Source organism: Bactrocera dorsalis, chromosome 1 (genome assembly GCF_023373825.1).
Source record: "Bactrocera dorsalis isolate Fly_Bdor chromosome 1, ASM2337382v1, whole genome shotgun sequence".
NCBI classification, from domain to species: domain Eukaryota; kingdom Metazoa; phylum Arthropoda; class Insecta; order Diptera; family Tephritidae; genus Bactrocera; species Bactrocera dorsalis.
Genome location: NC_064303.1, coordinates 109,332,084 through 109,350,418, shown reverse-complemented (window position 1 = coordinate 109,350,418; position 18,335 = coordinate 109,332,084). Strand labels below are relative to the sequence as shown.

The 18,335-nt window shown below is 37.4% G+C and overlaps 4 protein-coding genes across 4 annotated transcripts in view; 2 read left to right on the top strand and 2 right to left on the bottom strand.

Moving 5' to 3' along the window:
• The window catches only part of LOC105234037 (homeotic protein ocelliless), a 130,130-nt gene that overhangs the window by 15,713 nt on the left and 96,082 nt on the right, over nt 1–18,335 (bottom strand). The gene's annotated exons all lie outside the window — the stretch shown is intronic.
• On the bottom strand, nt 486–1,346 carry LOC125778296 (kunitz-like toxin PcKuz3). Its single transcript, XM_049455160.1, has 2 exons — nt 1,028–1,346; nt 486–822 (listed from the first exon to the last, which is right to left on the bottom strand). Exons 1-2 carry the CDS (start codon nt 1,110–1,112, stop codon nt 650–652), a joined length of 258 nt encoding a protein of 85 aa, XP_049311117.1. The 5' UTR covers nt 1,113–1,346; the 3' UTR covers nt 486–649.
• On the top strand, nt 9,413–10,205 carry LOC105234034 (kunitz-type serine protease inhibitor kunitoxin-Phi1). The gene is made up of 2 exons (XM_011216238.4): nt 9,413–9,617; nt 9,677–10,205. The coding sequence occupies exons 1-2, from the start codon at nt 9,473–9,475 to the stop codon at nt 10,024–10,026; spliced, it is 495 nt and encodes a 164-aa protein (XP_011214540.2). The 5' UTR covers nt 9,413–9,472; the 3' UTR covers nt 10,027–10,205.
• LOC105234032 (kunitz-type U15-theraphotoxin-Hs1g) lies at nt 15,034–15,829 on the top strand. The gene is made up of 2 exons (XM_011216236.4): nt 15,034–15,306; nt 15,364–15,829. Exons 1-2 carry the CDS (start codon nt 15,171–15,173, stop codon nt 15,642–15,644), a joined length of 417 nt encoding a protein of 138 aa, XP_011214538.2. The 5' UTR covers nt 15,034–15,170; the 3' UTR covers nt 15,645–15,829.

The window sequence follows — 18,335 nt, the reverse complement described above, 5'->3', positions numbered from 1 at the left end:
CACTTCACATATACATATTTCGCTGTTGAGCTGCTCGTTTTGTCACAACTGCAAATTTTCAAGCACACAAGAAATTCCTTTTTAATTTTGTCCCCTCCTTGATTTTGAATTTCTCAATAATATTTCCTTGAGAATTCCTGTACAATTCCTGTCGAGGTAGTTGAGAAAAAACCGCTAAAACGTAAGTCTCGTCATCCTTTATGCAGCATCCGCATTTCTTAACAAAATCTTTCGTCAACTTTTTCGCTCGTTGTTTTGCGATTTCGTTTCTGACGCCCTTTCTATCCGGAAGTTTCTGTACCTTGTACGTCTTCAACCCAGCTCTCTTCTATGCCCTTAGCGTAGTTACGCTGAGGTTAATCATTGTTTGCCGACAGACGATTGTTATTAAGGAATATTCTGTCTTTTTATAGTTGATCGAAGATTAGTCAAACCCTGGGTAGCTGCAAAACTTCATACATTATAAAAACAAATTATCATAGAAGTCTCCTTTATGATCTCAATTTTGAGCTTGCAATTTATTTTTGAGTATTTTAATAAATTATTTGTTTACGTTTTCTTATAAAGAGTGAAAAAGGCCTAAAGTAGGAATATTAACAATCACATTTTCAAATTTCAACAGCAATAATCACCGCCACCAAATCGCTGCTTAAACATCACGACAAGTAAGTTCACACTCCTTTTTCGAATCGAAGCGATTATCATTGCCGCCACACCCACCGTAGATGAACTCCTCACACTTGCGCGCGACCGGGTTGTAGGCAAAGCTAGACACATAGCCGAAGCAGCGGCCGCTTTGAGGCGGTTGCAAGCAAAGTTTTACTACGAAAAATATACAAAAATCAAATTAAAATCATTAAAACGAAAAATAGGAGAATCTCAGCAAAAACAACAAAAAAGTTGTTATGCAAATGAGCGGAGGTGAAGAAACGAAAGAGTGCAAATGAGTAAACTGTGGAAATACACTGGTAAATAACTTTGTAAATATGTATATATATGAATGTATATATGAGTTATGTGTGTGTACCTCTGCGATTGATGGCATCAACGCTGAGCGGTGTGCAAATCAAAAACAAACAACAAATAATGCCGATTACGCGCACAAACTGCATTTTTAAAAACACTACACGACTTGAGCAAAATAAAAAGTACAAATACTTAATGATTATTATATTTTTACTTGAATGCCGAGATACAGCGCGATCGAAGTGCTTAACTGGGCACACCTGCTGGCAGCTGTCTAACGCTACTGACTCAGCACTGTCGTCGCGTAGCACCTGAGTGCCTTGGCGCTGCAGGCGCGGAGAATTTGTGACGACTGACGGCGATTCTAAGTTGTTGTTGTTCTACTGTGCTGTTGTGCGGCTCATCAGCATAACAGGTGTACGAGCACTCACAGTTTGTGGCCGTTTATGGGGGTGTACGGGGCGATTGGAGCGTTCGAGACGGCCTTCGCGCAAGCGCAGACGACGAAGCGATCGATGACGTGCGACGGGGTGACGCTTGAATGAGCAGAGGAAGTGAGGCGCAGATAAAAATCAAAGCCGAAGCAATAATATTAATAAGTATACATACATATGTATGTATGATTACTCAGAATTAGTCTTATAAATGTGTGGGCAAATATTCGGAAGTGTCTTCGTTGTTTTTGCCAAAATTTAAATATTTGAACGTACTTTGCGATTGTTTTTGTTGTTGTTGTAACACAGACCGTAGCGGTTGAGCTTGGGATGCGAAAGGTTGTGCAGAGCTTGAAGTCCACAAAATATTGAAAAATATTGAAGATGGAGCTTTTACCAACAGCTTTCGTTTCGCTTAGCTGAGTTTCAGTGCGATCATAAATAACATAATTGCACAAAAATTTAATCAAGTGGAAAAAAATATTTGCATATACATACATATATATGCATGGGTATATATATTGAAAACAAAATCAGAAAGCTCTTTTAGCGGTTGTCGCTCTTTCATACGCTTTGAGCGGTTCGGCGTAATCAGTGTTAGTTATCATAATCCTTGTGGCGATTCGAACACGTGAAGTGGCTTTGCTTGTTTTGATTTGTTTTTTTTTTGACATTGTTAGTTTGAACTTCGACTTTACTACTTTCGTTTGTTTCCGATTTTTAGGTCTGAATTTGCTTTAGCAAAACACATTTAATTACTGCGTCATTGAAAAATTAATATGAGTAGTCTAAGAAATGTCGTATAAATATATATTTACAGTAGAATGTCAAATGCGAAAACGTATTTATGAGGTGAAGAGAAGCCTAAGCAGAGCCACTCAGAACCAAAAAGAACCACTGAGAATCAGATGGAGCTTCTGAAAACCCATGATAGTGACTGAGAACCACAAAGCTGCTTTATTATCTGCAATTTTTTTAATTTTTTAGTTCTGAAAGAACCACAAAAATCGGAGAAAACTATTGAGAATCACTGGCGGCTAGTAAGAGCTATAGAGAATCAGAAAAAAACCCATGAGAGCCAGAGAAAACCCCTGCAAATCGATGAAAACCATTACATACTAAAGGAGCACCTGAAAACCAGACAGGGCCAGTCGTTTTCAGAAAGCTGCTTAATTATCTGTCAAATCTTATTTTTTTTTAGTTTGGTAATAGCTACTAAAAACAGGAGAATACTCAACACAAACAACAAGAGAGAGACACTAAGAACCAGATGGAGAACAACTGCGAAGCAAGGATAACCGGGGAGAGTCACTAAGAACCAGAAAGAGAATAACTGAGAAGCAAAACGAACCACTGAAAACCAAGGAGTGCCACAGCGAACCAGCGAGAATCAATGATAGACTCGTGTGAGCTATTGAGAACCACATAACCACTTAAGCATTTGTCAAATCTTCACATTTTTAGTTTGTCTACATCAATGAAACATCAACTGAAAAAAGTTGTAATTCGGAAGTTGAATCGCTTGAACTACAATTCAACTGAATGGACTTGTAAATCATAATACGAATTTTAAACATTTTTTTCGCTATATTGGTAAGACCTTAGTTGCTTTGGAGATTACTCATACGCTCCGTGTTCCTTTGAGTCGACTTGCATTTACAGTATAATAACAAAACAAAAAAGTTTTAACTCAATGACCGTGAAATCTAACAACAATAAATAATTGGAAACTTTTTTTATGCTAAAACATATAATTGGCCGTGTGAAAATATTGATTTAGCTAGTACTTACTAAACGCTCAATAGTAGTCAAGTCATTAAGTGAATGTCATTACTCACAGCTACTTTCAGCAACTGTTAAAACAATGAATTATAGCAGCAAATTAAAACAGGTAAGGAAAGGCTAAGTTCGTGTGTAACCGAAAGTTGTATAATCTTGCAACTTGCGCAGGGAAATACCTTCAGGCGTATCAAAACTTTATATTAAACTAGAAAAAGCGGTAATTTTATCCGCATCGAACGCCTCATACAGAGACATTTTTAATAGCATAAAATGGTATAAAAAGTACTCTATTTTGATATTGTTTGATCATTTTGTGGCAGCTATATGGTATAGTGGTCCGATTTAAACAATATGACTGCAGATTGGGACAAGGGGACAATAATCAATGCCAAAATTTGTGAGGATATCTTGTTAAATTATAATTACGTTCAAGGACTTGACTTTGGCCGATTATTTTGTAATTCGTTTTTTTTAGTGTCAGGGATCTATTAAAGAATCTGACCAAGATCAATGCCTTTTTGTCTATATTTTACAAGTTCAATGACCCTTTCATTTACATTTAGCCAAGTCCCCATCCACAAAATTTTGTTTACATAAATCCAAGTCAAAAACCTTTATTTCAGTAACCTCATAAAATGTATATAAAGCATTTTATGATGTCAATGACACTTTTGTTTATATTTAACCAAGTCTAAAGTCTTTGCTTACAAATGAGGTCAACGACCCCTTTGTTTACGTTATGAGGTCAGTTATATTTGTGTACAGATTTAGCCAAGTCCACACCCTTTGTTTAAATTTGGGGCCAGTGAACCGTGCGTTTACTATGGGGTAAATTTCCCCTTTATTGACACTTTGCCGAAAATATCGCTTTTGTTTACATTTAGCCAACCATTTTTTTCATTAGCCAAGTTAACACCCGGATTTCAACCCGTCTCGTCATCCTGATCATTTAAATAGATATAAATAACTCCACATCGATTAGTTTTAGGTGATACGAACAACCGTTAGGTGAACAAAACTATTATACTCGCCAGTAACATGTTGCAAGCGTATAACAAAGTTAATGCAGTTAATGAATAAATGCTGATTTTAGCTGCGATATTTAATAATACTTTGTATGCATGAATTATGTAATGTAGTCAAATGTAATAATAATTGTGTTTACTTGAAGTAAGCGGAGTAACTTATGTTTAGAGCCGACCTTAATGGACCTAATAGCTTGCTAAGTATACAAGCTTCTACTTAAGCAAATCATACAATTATATATAAATATGCGAACAAATGATAAAGATACATCTGAATATATATGTGTATTTCTGGGCACACTTACGGCCTTAGCTCACACATAGCAGTATCTCGCATGCGGATGCACAGCGTAATTCTATCAGAACACTCCCCACGCTGTTAGACTCATTGCGTAATGACTTAATTACTGATTTATAGAAAATTTATTCTAATTAATTGCATATTCCTGATAACTTAGTAGACAATGAGGTAATGCATTTATGAATTACATACATAAATATGTGTAATATGTATGTACTTATTATTCAAGTAATTAAGCTTTTCGGAAAACAGTGTGCCTCAACTTCAATTTCAAACGAGCCGCTCATACACAGGCACAACAGTAATAACAACAATGTACATAATTTCACATACATACAGAAGAGTTCTTATAAATTACATTGCCTTTAACTGTGTGATAATATAACAACAACAACCGCAAGTGGTATAATTTGAGTGCAACTGCACCGAAATTTCACACTTAGTCAACTTGTTATTGACTAAGCAGCTGCCAGTCAGCTTTGCAGTTCAACTCATCAGTCATATTCTTGCACATGCACATGTGGTCTTTCTAGTGAAGATCTTGTGTGTCTGGCAGACATATGTACATATGTATATGTGTTTGTATGTAGATGTAAGTATATAAAGGTTAGAATGTCTCGAAAGCCGAAAATGTGGGACTGGACAGCTTACAATAATGAGTTCTGTAGAGAATAATTTCAAAATAAAAACATTTACAGCTCAACAGGAAAATTCGAGTCCTTTCAACCTTGTAGGCAAATATCTGATGATGTCTGATGTCCTGATTTGAGGTGAGGTTCTCTCAACTAAAAAAAATTTGCAAAGATCGGAACAAGTAATATTCCGAAAATGAAAAGTCTGAAGAATATGTTGCGTTTGGTAGCTCCGGAATTAACCCTAATCGTTTCAAGTGCTTTTGGACGGTCACGTTTGACAAACTTAATCTTTCAGCAATCTCTCGAGTTGTTATTCGACATCATTAAAGACAAAAACTTCCCTACATATTGATGTAAAGACTACCAGATGGATGAAAATCATTATATTGGCTTATGGCGTCTTTAGAGAAATACCATATATGGGAAGATTTTGAAATTTGTTTTTCATCAAACCGCAGGCAAAATTTGAATATTATCCAGTCAACTCATCTAAAGATTTAATGGCAACTCTAGGAATTTATATTCTCACATCTGATACACGAGAGTATGAAGCAATTTTTAAAAAATTTTCCGTCAAAGCGATCATTCTAACTTTGGAATTTAAAGAGAAATCATTAGATCACCAAGATTTAAATAGAGTTAAGATAAATTCAATAATGCTGAGGTTAGAGTTTGTACTTAAAAGTGTAGAATTTCGGTAAGAATTGATAGTTTCGTATCATACGTGAGGGTTACGTGGGCTTACGGCTTTCAAAAAACTTACTTATCTATCTTATTAAATTCTACAACACCTCTAGAATATTGTCCTAAACTTTCAAATTGATCCGAGTAATAGTTTCGGAGATACAGCCTTGAGAACTTGTGCGCTCGAGGCTAGTTAGGCTAAGTGCGCCATCTTTAAACGCGTTTTTCTCGAAACTGTGTTCTTGAAATCGGTTGGCAAGATTTCTCGAGAGCTACTCAACCGAACTACATGAAATTTCACACAAGTCTTTGAGATACGTTTCTTAAAAATTTGGATGAAGGATATTTTTTCCACGATGATAGGAAGGTGTGTTCTAGGACATTTATTTATCTGGTTGAACATACACAATAAATATGGCGTGGCTATGTGGAACTAGAATATTGTATAGTTTAGGAAAGTAAAACAAAATTTTTTGTTCCACAATTTGTTTGTTCTATAATTTTTCTTACAGGGATTGCAATCACTGAAATCATTGTCTTAAAAAGGTATCACAATTTAATTAGCCTTACACAGTTTAGTCTGTCATAGGCTCATTTTTCATTTAGTAAATAAACTAGATGCATTTCATAGCTTGGTTTTGTTGTATGAAAATATTGTCCTAAATATATAGATTTTAAGTGTTTTGCGATAGGCAACTAATTAATCAAATTCTGTGCTGCTTCTGCGTCTAGGTTAAAAGCAATGACCATTGAATTTATACTCATTCACACAAACATCTGGTTTGTATATGTTTATGAATGTAAAGCTGATAAAGCGACAATCATTTTATATAAGCTTTATTAGCATTTGAACAGAAACGATTGATATGAGTGTAATAAACAAATAGCTAATCAAATTTAATACTTGAGAGATCTATAAGTATTGCAAGTTGAAAAATAATCGTGGGTCATTAAGAGGCTTGTGTGATCTTGAAATCAAATCTTCTAGGTTCTAGGTTTCGACTTTTGTGCATTTTATTTGCCTCGTAACTGATATACTTCGAATTTCGCCGAATTTACAACAAGCCCTTTCCTCTCATTACTTTATATAACATAAAATTTTGATACAAAAAATTATGTTATAGCATAACCAGCAAGCTCACAAATCAAATTAACAGCGCCACTCACTTAAATCAATCCAATTTATAAAATACTGCTTATTCAATTTAGTTATTATGTTTTTTTCATACTTTTCTTTTGCTTTTTTGGCGTAGTTATTTGTTTTGACTAATACATAATTTAATTTCCAGTGCATAGTAATTGCCACTTAGCGACCTTAACGCGCTTAGTGAGCATATAAAGGCTTAGCATTAAATCAATAACTCAATTGTAAATATTTCTGACGAAAATATCAACTGTGAAGCAAAAAAAAAGCAAAAAAGACAACAAAAATACTACAAAAAGCAAAAACTCGGAAAAAACAGATGAGCAAAAAACTATGCCTAAAAATGTGAAAGGTAAATAGAACAGTAACAAAGAGCAAAAAATGAAAACAAAAAAGTTTATCTGCTTTTCTATGAGTTTCAGTTTTTTCAGCATAATAATGCTTTTCGGCACACATTTTCATATTTCTATAAGCTTGTTTAAAAAAACATTGTTAGCAGCGATTAACTGCTGTCATGTTATGGTTGCGTTGTTTTTGTTTTTTCAAATGCCTCAACTAAAGAGAATATGTTGATTGAGTGAAAAAATAAATACAAAAGTACAATGGTGTGCAAAATATTATATTTAACTCATAACATCATCAATCACGAGTAGTTTTGAACAATTTACGATGACTGGAACTATGTATAGCAGAAGTCGCCGAATTTTTTGTTTAACATAAATATTACAACCGAATGGCTCTACCGCAGAAAGTTACTAGAAACAATGGCTGCAATCAGAAAACAACAATATTCATAAATAGAAACATCGCTATAAATGTTAAACTAGAATTTGAGGCCGAGGTTTAAGCAATAAATAATGATATTATAGATTAAAAAGACTAAAATGATTGATATAACGGGTGTCCTAAGTAGACGTAATGTTTTCAGTAGCTTTTTTTGGCAGTTCCCAGCTGCTCGGACTGACTTATGGAACGACTTGGCGCATTTTGCGTCGAGATCATAAATTGAAAGCTTACAAAGTACAGCTTTTACATGAACTGACCTTCCCAAGCGACATCTTTTCGTGCTATGGGCTCTTCAAAAGTTCCAAGAAGTTTCGACGTTTTCGAGTCAAATTTTATTTAGCGATGATGTCCAACTCTGGCGCAATTAATATGTAAACAAACAAAATAGCCACGTTCAGGACGAAGAGCAACCTGAAGATATTCAAGAACTGCATTTCTTCCACATAAAGCTACATTTTGGTGTGGTTTGTGGGCCGGTGAAATCAACGGTTCATATTCCTTCAAATATGGTGCCGGTGAGAACGTAACCGTCAATGATTTCTACAAGATGGGGCCACTTCCCACATATCGCATCAATCAATGGATTTATTGAGAGAACACTTCGGTGAGAAAATAATTTCTCGTTTTGGGCCGGTCGATTGCCCATCTCTAAACTTTTACGTTTCAGGATATGTATGTAAAGTCTAAAGTCTATACGCACAATTCCGCTTCGGTTCTAGCTTTAAAACAAAAAATCACGCATGGCATTCGCCAGTTACCAGTCGAAATGCTTGAACGAGTCATTGAAAATGGACTCAACGGAGGGATCATCTGAGACGTAGCCGCGGCCAATATTTGAAAAAGATAATCTTATAATTTTTTAGAGGTTTAAAAAAATTAAACAAATGGCTAACATTTTGGGTACAAAACGCACAAATGCCCATGAAAGTCAAGGCATGAAAGTCGGTTTCAAACTTTTTAGACACATGTTATACCGGAGCAAATGGTAGTAGTCGAAGATATTAAGTGGATTTTTAACCACCAAAAGTTTTCTTCACAAATTGATTGTTCCGTTGACTGTATGGCATGTAGCGCCGTCTAGTTCGAATCAAAGGTCATCCACATCAACGATAATTATGGCCTTACAGCTTTCCACATTGACTGCAACTTTATGGCCGGATTGATTTTTAAACAATCATGGACCAATGATTCTCCATGCCCATAGACCACACCAAACAGGGACTTTGCGGACGATCTCTGAGGATGCGTATTATCCTCTACAGTACAGTTGGTTAATAACCAATCCACGCTTGCACGAATTACTCACTCTGCCGGCGATATTTTCTACTACCTACACAGCAAAGCCAACAATAACCAGCCTCATTATCGACTTCTGCGCGCTTTTTAAGCAAATATAAAAGACGAGTTATTTCTTCCATCTGCTAGTTTTCATTCTGTCATGGAAGTGCTGTGATTATGGTTTAATCCTATACAGATTCAAATTCACACTATAACTTTGCACGGCACTGTATGCAATTTAATACGAAACAGAGAGACCATGAGCGCGCATACAAAAATAAACATGACAATTTTTCATCAACTTTGCTTTTTAAATTTTTTAATTAACGCCTGCATGCCACAAATGTCAAGTTGATAATTTCAACAGCTCAATGGTTAAGCGACTAAACGATTTCCATGAAACGCTGAGCTCATTTCAATATTGACACTACAACAGAATGGCGGTACAATTTCAGCGGTGTTTACGTGTATTGCTGCTGATCGCGTTGATTAGCGCCGTGTCAAGCGCTCCGCAACAAAAACAAACGGCACAAAAGTCAGTGGTCAGTGGACCGGCGGGTGGTGGGCCACCGCGCGTGCAAGGTGAGTAAAGTAAATAAATGGAAAGAAGTTTGAAAATCAATAAATGTCTATTTTCGAAGATCCAAAATGTCTGCAGCCGAAGGAACCGGGTCCGTGCCGCATGAATCTCGATCGCTATTACTATAACTCACAAACGAATGCCTGTGAACTCTTCAAATTCGGTGGCTGCCGTGGCAATGACAATAAATTTGGTTTCTTGAAGACTTGCGAAGATGCTTGTGTCACACCGAAAACAACCACCAACAATGCAGCACCTGGCAACGCTAAAGCACCAGCCCCAGCACCATCAGCTGTTCCGGCCGTAGCACCAGCCGCCACAGTCGCCAAGAACCCCCAACCAGCTGCGATTGTAACAAATACGAAAGCAAAGAAAACACCGGCCGCAGCACCACAGGCAAAGTATGTTTAAAAGTGATGGAAATATACTCTCTTAAATTAGGGCGTGGTAGATCTTGTACAGTGTTGACGAATATTTTGAGATTTTTTTGTACCAAATATTAACTGAGAAGTGTAAATGAAGATGTTTTAAAGTAAATTTGTGATGTGAGAAGAACTAGTAGAAGTAAATAAATTATATCCGTTGTATGACGTCACTATTTTTCATCAACTTGTATAATTATTAGATGTTATTCATAAAAAGGAACACTGAAATCGGGCTTTACTGCAGTTAAAATAGTGTTTAGAACTCTGTACATGACTTGCTTTGAGTAAAATATGTCAAATATAATATATATATATATATGTAGAAGAGAGAAAACCGGTGCCAAGGTAGGATATAGGATGCCCTGATAATTAATTTAATTTTTTATACAAAAAAAATGTTTAAATGAGCTAAGTCTCCTCCTACATACATACTACTCTACTCTTCTAATATCACATCATCCCGCTGACACCACTTTCATACATCACCACACTACACCAGTTAACAAAAAGGATGGTTACTGCCCCTTCTTCAACCTGGAAGATCGTGTGTAACTCGAAAAATATTTAAGTTTTTCGCCGAAATTTTGCTGAATATTCTTAAAATATGTGTAAATATACCCTTAAAATTATAAAGCAATTAAAAAATCGCCTTTTTTTGGCTGTTAAACTTAATGAGCCTCCGTTAAAACTAACACTTTCTAAATCTTTCAACAAAAGCTCGTCTTACTAACGTAGCAGACGGACTGATAATGTGATATGACGCTGTTTAAAGAAAATATTGAACGATTTATGATATGAAAAAACTTTCTTGTCTTGTCAAGGAGTGCGTTTCCAGCAAGGAATATAGCTAAATATATACACAGGTAGATGGACGGCTTTGAGATCACTAAAATCTCTTCAGGTTTCATCGCAGTTAGTGAGATAATGCCTTTATTTCCTAGTGGATCTAACATCCTATTGTACAATGAACCTACAAAGGGCTCCAGAACATAGTGCTACTCCTGGTAACTGTTAAACCGATGAACAAACCAGAGCAGACACTAGCCTACAATTTGACTCCGAAAAGGAGCGGAATTTATACTGCCTCTTTGTTCATCAAACAGGGAAATGTGTCATTTATACTCAAAATTAAAGTTAAGGGTACACGATATGTCCAATGCGATACTTACCAAAAGAAAAGGTAGCTCTTATCGCACCTACAAAAGCGCTTATCATAAGGGTAGTTGGTAGGAATCGGTTGTACAACTAGAACATTTCACTTACAAAAAAAAGCTGGAAATTACCAAATTATAAATCCAATAGAAGCCGTTTCTGACATATCATCGAGCCACACTCCTCGCAAGATTCATCTCATAATCATTTCATAAGTCCCTAATTTCAAGGTCTAATGGTGAGTGCCCATTTCTGGGCACATCATCTGACCAAGGCGTGTGAGTTACTATCTCGCTTTTCTTACAACACGTTACGGTAACAGGTGTTTCTTTTGTTAAATAATAAAATAGCGAATTAAAACTCACAAGATGGCACCCCGCATTTATATTAAGTCTGGTGTCATTGGGTGTTGTTCTCGCAACGTATGGCAAGATCCGTTTAGTTTATATTTCACGGTGAATCCCTAGATTGTATTGGTACGTTTATTTACTGTGATTTTTTGTTTGTCAGTATTACGTTAATGTTTATGCAGATAGCTATATTAAAGTGAAATTCATAGTGTTTCGAATGCCCGTAAATGTCTTCAAAGTGGGAGTAGTTGTATCAGCAAGCTATTTCTTGGGCCTATAAAGGCTGTCATGCTAACTTGCCAGCGCAAAACTGTGTCACAAAATGTCCCAACGATTTTTGGAAAAATGGCTACAGAAAAACCTAAAAATAAAGAAAAGTTTATTGGAATCATATAAATTATGTTATATGACAGTTGAAGGGTGAAGGCTATACGAAGAATAAAGCCAACGAAGCTTAGTTATTTTAACACAGGTGAAGTTTACTTCTAAAACGTAATTATGACAAGTATTATATATGTATGTCGTATACAAATCTTTGATTTTTCAAAAACTGGTCATAAGTTCCTATAAGTTTATTTATTTCTCAGCTAACCCATGAAAACACACAAGCACGAACCAAACATTTTTGGTTCTCATCTCGACAACAAAGGAATTACTAACTACGGATGTTTTGATTTGGAAAAAACCCGCAATTTTCAGCACGCTTGGAAGAAACACTTGCAGAAGTGTGGAGAGAAATGAAAATTGATACTTACGAACTTTTTCCGGCGGAGTATAGACAGCCCGAAGATAGCATGCATGGATCCGGGGGAAGTAGAACCAAATTTGGCGTGGTATAGCGTTCACGTCCGCGAATCGCAATATTTTCTTAACAGGTTATAAATGCGCGGATGAATCACTGCTGTTTCGCTGACCGAGAATTGCATTGAAATCTGTGTTTTGCGAGGATACTTTCATGCCGCCCCAAACCGTTTACCCAATACTTTCAAACCCTACAGCAAGCTCGTAGTAACCTTAGTTTGCGCTAGACAAAAAGGAACATCCAAATTTTTTACCACTTCGGTGATGTTGTCCCTTGATCTGGTCACCTGCCTCTATAGAAGGGTTTTAAGCAGATGCCTTACGACTTCTTTTGTTCCATCTCTACAATCCGACCTAAAGAAAAAAGTCTGTCCAACCAGTGTGGGATCTATTTCAACATCTCAGAAGAGTGTTAAAATGCACTGTCCGTTCCTTGCATGGGAAGACTGTCCAAGACAATTGTGCACTAGAGTAGAGTACGGCCGCGCAAGTCGCCCTTGCTGCCAGAAGGGCAAATGAGTTTCTCTGCATTGTGCGTAGTTATGACACATCGTCCGAGGATGCTGACTGGCTCGATGAAGACGAAGTTGATGCAAAATCTTCAAAAATTGCGTTACGTAATACTTGAACGCTCCCTAATACTAGGCAAAATATTCGCCTAGGGGGCCCAGGATGTTTAAATGAGTTAAGCATCCTCCCCTTCTACCTGGTAAAACTGGCCCATCCTAATAATAACAAAAAAAATCATCCTACATAAAACAGGATGCGCACATTTCACGCACGGATTCAACCCAATACAACCCCAAACACACCACACTACATCAACCCACTCAGCATAAAGGATGGGCCCCTGAGCAGATACTTCCAATCGTCACCTATCGTTCGCCTATCAACACGTCAACAATTCGTTCTAAACCATTCCAGCCACACAAGCCGCACATCAACTTTCGCACAAAAAATTCGATCATAAACTTGCGCAAGTACACTACGCCTCGTCGGCGCCTCACAATTCGTCTCTCACATTCGCTACCAACATTCGCCACGTCAACAATTCGTCACGCGCTCCTCGCTGATGCACTTTCGTTTTATACATATGTATGTACGTTCGATGATACGCGGGCTCCGGACGCCAGTAGAATCCCTCAATGCGTTTTCGACTTCCGATCCGAAGCAACTCGATCGCCAACACCGGCATCATATTTTATTGACTTGTAAAAATACAAACTTAACGCTTTAAATAAAATAGTTAAATACAAACCTAAAATTCAGATACTTTTATTTCAGTCAAGGCAGTGGTGTGTGTTCCCCAATAAATTGGGTATAATTTTAAATAATAAGGATTACTTATACTCCAAGCTTCAAGAAGATATATCGGTGTTGTGAATTGCCACATGAACATACTCGTATGGATGAATGAACGACTGGCTCAACAAGATTCTCGAAAGCAACTCGCCTCGACTGCGCGATTATTTTAATAAGTTTATATCGGTCTCGATTATTTTTAGGCACCGCGGTGATTTATTATATAATACTTATATTTGTTATATGTGGTACATTTCAACGAAAAACCATTTAGGTTATAAATCTATTGTTCATCGCCAATTTGATTTTCACTTCACCATTTCAATGGAAATAAGATCGTTTGTTTTATTTATATTTCACATTACTTAAGCTAAGTACGCGTCTGATTGATTTAACTGAACGGAATTTAACAATGCGGTTGCGGTTTCGAGCGCGCATCATAAGACGAAATTACACTCGGAATTATAATTAGCCGAATGAGGAGAAAAATCCCAGTAACCGCGTTTGAGGCAATATTCGTTTCAGCGACTGACTCATTTTGTGTGCGCAAATATAGAACATAAATCAGACATTAGTTTTTTATTAATTAAATTAGCATATTACTTATGCGAATGCATTTGCAATTTATTGTTGTATACTTTAGTTGAACATATCGACGATATACACGTAAGTGTTGTAGGAAGGCTACAGCAGCAGCATACAAAAACGATTTGTAGTAGAACGGCGACAGATTGAAAACACCCGCACATTAAAAGTGATTGCCAATCGTTGAAAGCCAATCACCAACAGTCGTTGACATTGATAAGTTTCGTTGCCGCGTCCGACTAAAACGTAAACGCTGCCATTAAGCCGGTTGCTTTGTTTATAGCTTCCGAGCTGAATAAAGTGGAGCTTCCTAGCGCATTTTTTGCTTGCCTGTTTGCTATTTGCCGCGTAAGCGAGTACGCGCACCTGAGTCTGGTGAATTAGCCGGTGTTGAACGCTTGTTAAGCGACAGCTAACGCCACCGCCGTCGCTGAGCGCTCACCTGCTCGAAATCGGTTATGCAAACCGCGCGCCGCGGCGCGTATACCCGCCACAACTACTAATGAGCTTGCGTGAAACACCGATGACAGCACATCGCGCTGCTTGGCGTCTGCTGTCGCGCCGCGTCAACAGCTGCTGAATACGGCGTAGGTGGTTATCAGCGTAACCGCGAAGCATTTATATACGGCTCGTGTGGTGGACGGGAGAAAAAATTATGTTTAAAAATGAACAGACAAAAATAATAACAATATTCAACAGCGAAGGGGTGCGCGTACGAATCGGAAGTTTTGAAGGCGGCGGTGTCTGTGACGCCAGACGCGCTCACCTGCCAGTCAGTTCGCGGCGATGGGAGTACTTAAAACGCTTCGAAGGCGCTCGGTGGCATCATTGTGCCATTAGAAACTCAAGCGTGAACAGCAACAGGCCGCGATAGGAACCAAAAATTTGCAAATAATATTTTCAATCTCTAAACAAAACATACAACAAACTCAGAAAAAGGATGAAATTCGTGCTAACTTTGTGCTTGACCGCCGGCTTCGTTGCCGCATTGCAAGCGGCCACCGTGGCGCCTTCAACGGCAGCACCCACAGCCAATGATGCCCCAGTCGCAGACGACGTAGCTAACGACCTTATGAGTGCGTAGTAATAATATTGAGTGTGCTCTTAAATTCTAATATGCTCTTATCCTTTAGTTCCCGACATTTGTTACCTGCCAAGGGAAATCGGTCGCTGCTTTGGACTATTTCAGCGTTTTACTTTCAATATGAACACAAAGCGTTGTGAGAAGTTCGTTTATGGCGGTTGCGGTGGCAATGCGAACAATTTCGAGAGCCAACAGGCTTGCGAAAGAATTTGCCGCCCGCAAAGTTACGATGAGGTATCGGACGAAGAGAGCTCAACTACAGCGAAAGCTGACGAGGATGATGAGCGGACGGATAAGATGATTCCCGCTGATGAACCAGTTGCAGCTTAAAGTTGCTAAGAATCAGTTTCCTAAAGAGGTTTTTTAAAAATTGTCTTTAGTATTATAAGCCGTTGATTTACAAAAATATTGTTGTTAAAAATTTTTGAAACGTGTGAAATTGTTGTGAAAATACATATGACTCATTATATTAAATAAATAACTAAAAAGTGGAATTATATTAGCAAGAAATAATACGTTCTTAAAGTATTTATTTACAAAAGTCTAATCTATTTGAGATAACAAGTTGAAAGCAATTTTCAGAAAATTGGTTCAAAAAGGGAGTAAACACGGAAGACCAGTAATAATCCAAAGTATTATACATATTAAGATACTATGAGCAAAATCTGACAACTGACAACTCTCAGGACACTCGCATGTGAAAAAAAACTCGCTTAACAGTTTGGAAATCAAAAGATCGCTTAAGCGAGGATTAGTTACAGACATGCCGAATGCAAAATACAATTTTGAGGTTTACGCTTTATAATAATAATTATGAAAATCTATGATCTATGTATGACGATCAAAAGGATCAGTGTTAAAATCAATTGATTCTAGATGTAAAACACAAGATTTTCTTGTAAATTTATCACAAAACAATATCTGACATTGAATGGAAAAACCGCTCCAAGCCTTTACCGAAATTTCTAAATTGATTTTTCTGAAATATTACAACAAATCTCAAGCTAAACCTAACTAAAACTCAACTAGTTCTTATAGAACACCCAGAGATGATCTAGTGACAGATGTCCAGAGAATACCAAAATTATGGAGGGAACACTTCTCCAGCCTGTTGAAAGGCTGTGAAAGCATAACACTTGAAGATAGTAAACCCAATTCTCTAATCGATGACGATGGAGGCGACGTTTCATTGCCCGAACATGAAGAAGTTCGAATAGCAACTAGACGTCTGAAGGAAAACAAGGGAGCTATTCAAATACGACATCGAAGAACTCATAAAAAGCTACAAGAGCTTTTTTGTAGAATATGAACTGCCTCTGCCCAATCCACAAAACGGGAGACCCCACAATCTTCGCTAACCATAGTGGGATAAGCCTCCTCGACATAGCATACAAGGTTCTATCGATCGTATTATGTGAAAAATTAAAATCCACCGTCAACAAACTGATTGGACCTTATCAGTGTGACTTTAGGCCTGGAAAATCAACAACTGACCAGATATTCACCATGTGCTAAATCTTGTAAAATACCAGGGCAAAGAAAATCGATACACACCACCTCTTCCTCGATTTCAAAGTTGCTTTTGACAGCACTTTAGACTGGATACGGAAGCGAAGCAAATGGGTTTGGTAGTGAACGACGTCAAGACGAAATATCTCCTATTATCAAAGAATCACAAAACTGCCTCAAACTGTCGTTGTTTGAATTTTCGAGAGAAAGGTTATGATCCTTTGCGCTTTAGCAACGGTAAATATCGCATTTGATGCAAAGATGAGATGTATGAGTTATACGACGACATAGTTCAGCGAGTTAAAAGACAGCGGCTACGCTGGCTAGATCAGAGGACCAGGTGGACAAAAACCTGCCTACACTTGGAATCTCGAAACTGCGAAAAGGAAAAGCGACTGGCGTGCTATTGTAAACTCGGCTATAACCGCGTAAGCTGTGTCTATCCCAATAAAAAAGCAGTAACAAATAAAACCCCATTATTTTTGCAACAACAACGTCAAGCGAAAGCGGTGGTGATCGAAACGCGGTGCTCTGGTTAGGAAGGCTTTGCTTTGTGTTTGGTGAGATTTACAAATAATCTTGTAATATGGATTGTTAACAATTGGAGCGTCTGAAGGAAGTAGCCAGTTTTGGTCAATAGGAGAGGAACAGTGTTCCATCGGGCCAACGCCAGGCCACACACATCGATAGTGACTCGCCACCAGCAGCGGAAGCTTATTTTGGAGTTTCCTATCATCTTGTTGTCCGGACTTGGCACCAAGTGATTACAAAGTATTCTTGTTCAGGGCAAATGTTTTTTTTAATAAAAAAATCGGCTCAAAAAAAGCTTGCGATCTTCGACTGTTTCAGTTTTTTGCTAATAGAGACGACTATGTGTATAACAGTGCCATTATGAAATTGCTGTCAAAATGGCAACAAGTTAGCGAAGAGTTGAACTAAATTGCATCATTTCAACAATGTTAAATAAAACCGTCAATTTAAAGCAAAAATAATAGATTTCTTGCTATTAGACCTTATAGATATAGGGGTCAGAAAATTAATATATTATCATGGCTCGTCTACAAAGCCTTATAAATATCTATTTTATCTTTCAGAGGCCACTGATTAGATCTTTCTACATATTTTTAAACAATATTAAGCCCGTTAACGCGCGGTCGGCTGGCAAGCGGAGAGAGAATAAAACGGCAATGTATCAATTCGAGCTTCGATGTCTTCTAATAGTTCAAATCTAAGTGTTATTAAAAGTGTCGCTTGTATTAATATAATCAAAATTCAGAGAATTATCAGTGACGTACGCACGTGCAGCGGGGTTTTTCTGAACGAAGAGTAAACTTTCGCCGAATTAATATTTTTTTCGCCAATCATAGACACAATGATAATACAGAATGAAATCTATGCTTCAAAAATATTTTGCAGTGCTATTTATACTTGTATGTGTGTATGTATAATTTTTGTAAATAAGTATGCAAAGTTTATTCCGTGCGAAATAACCCAAACATTTGACTTCATATG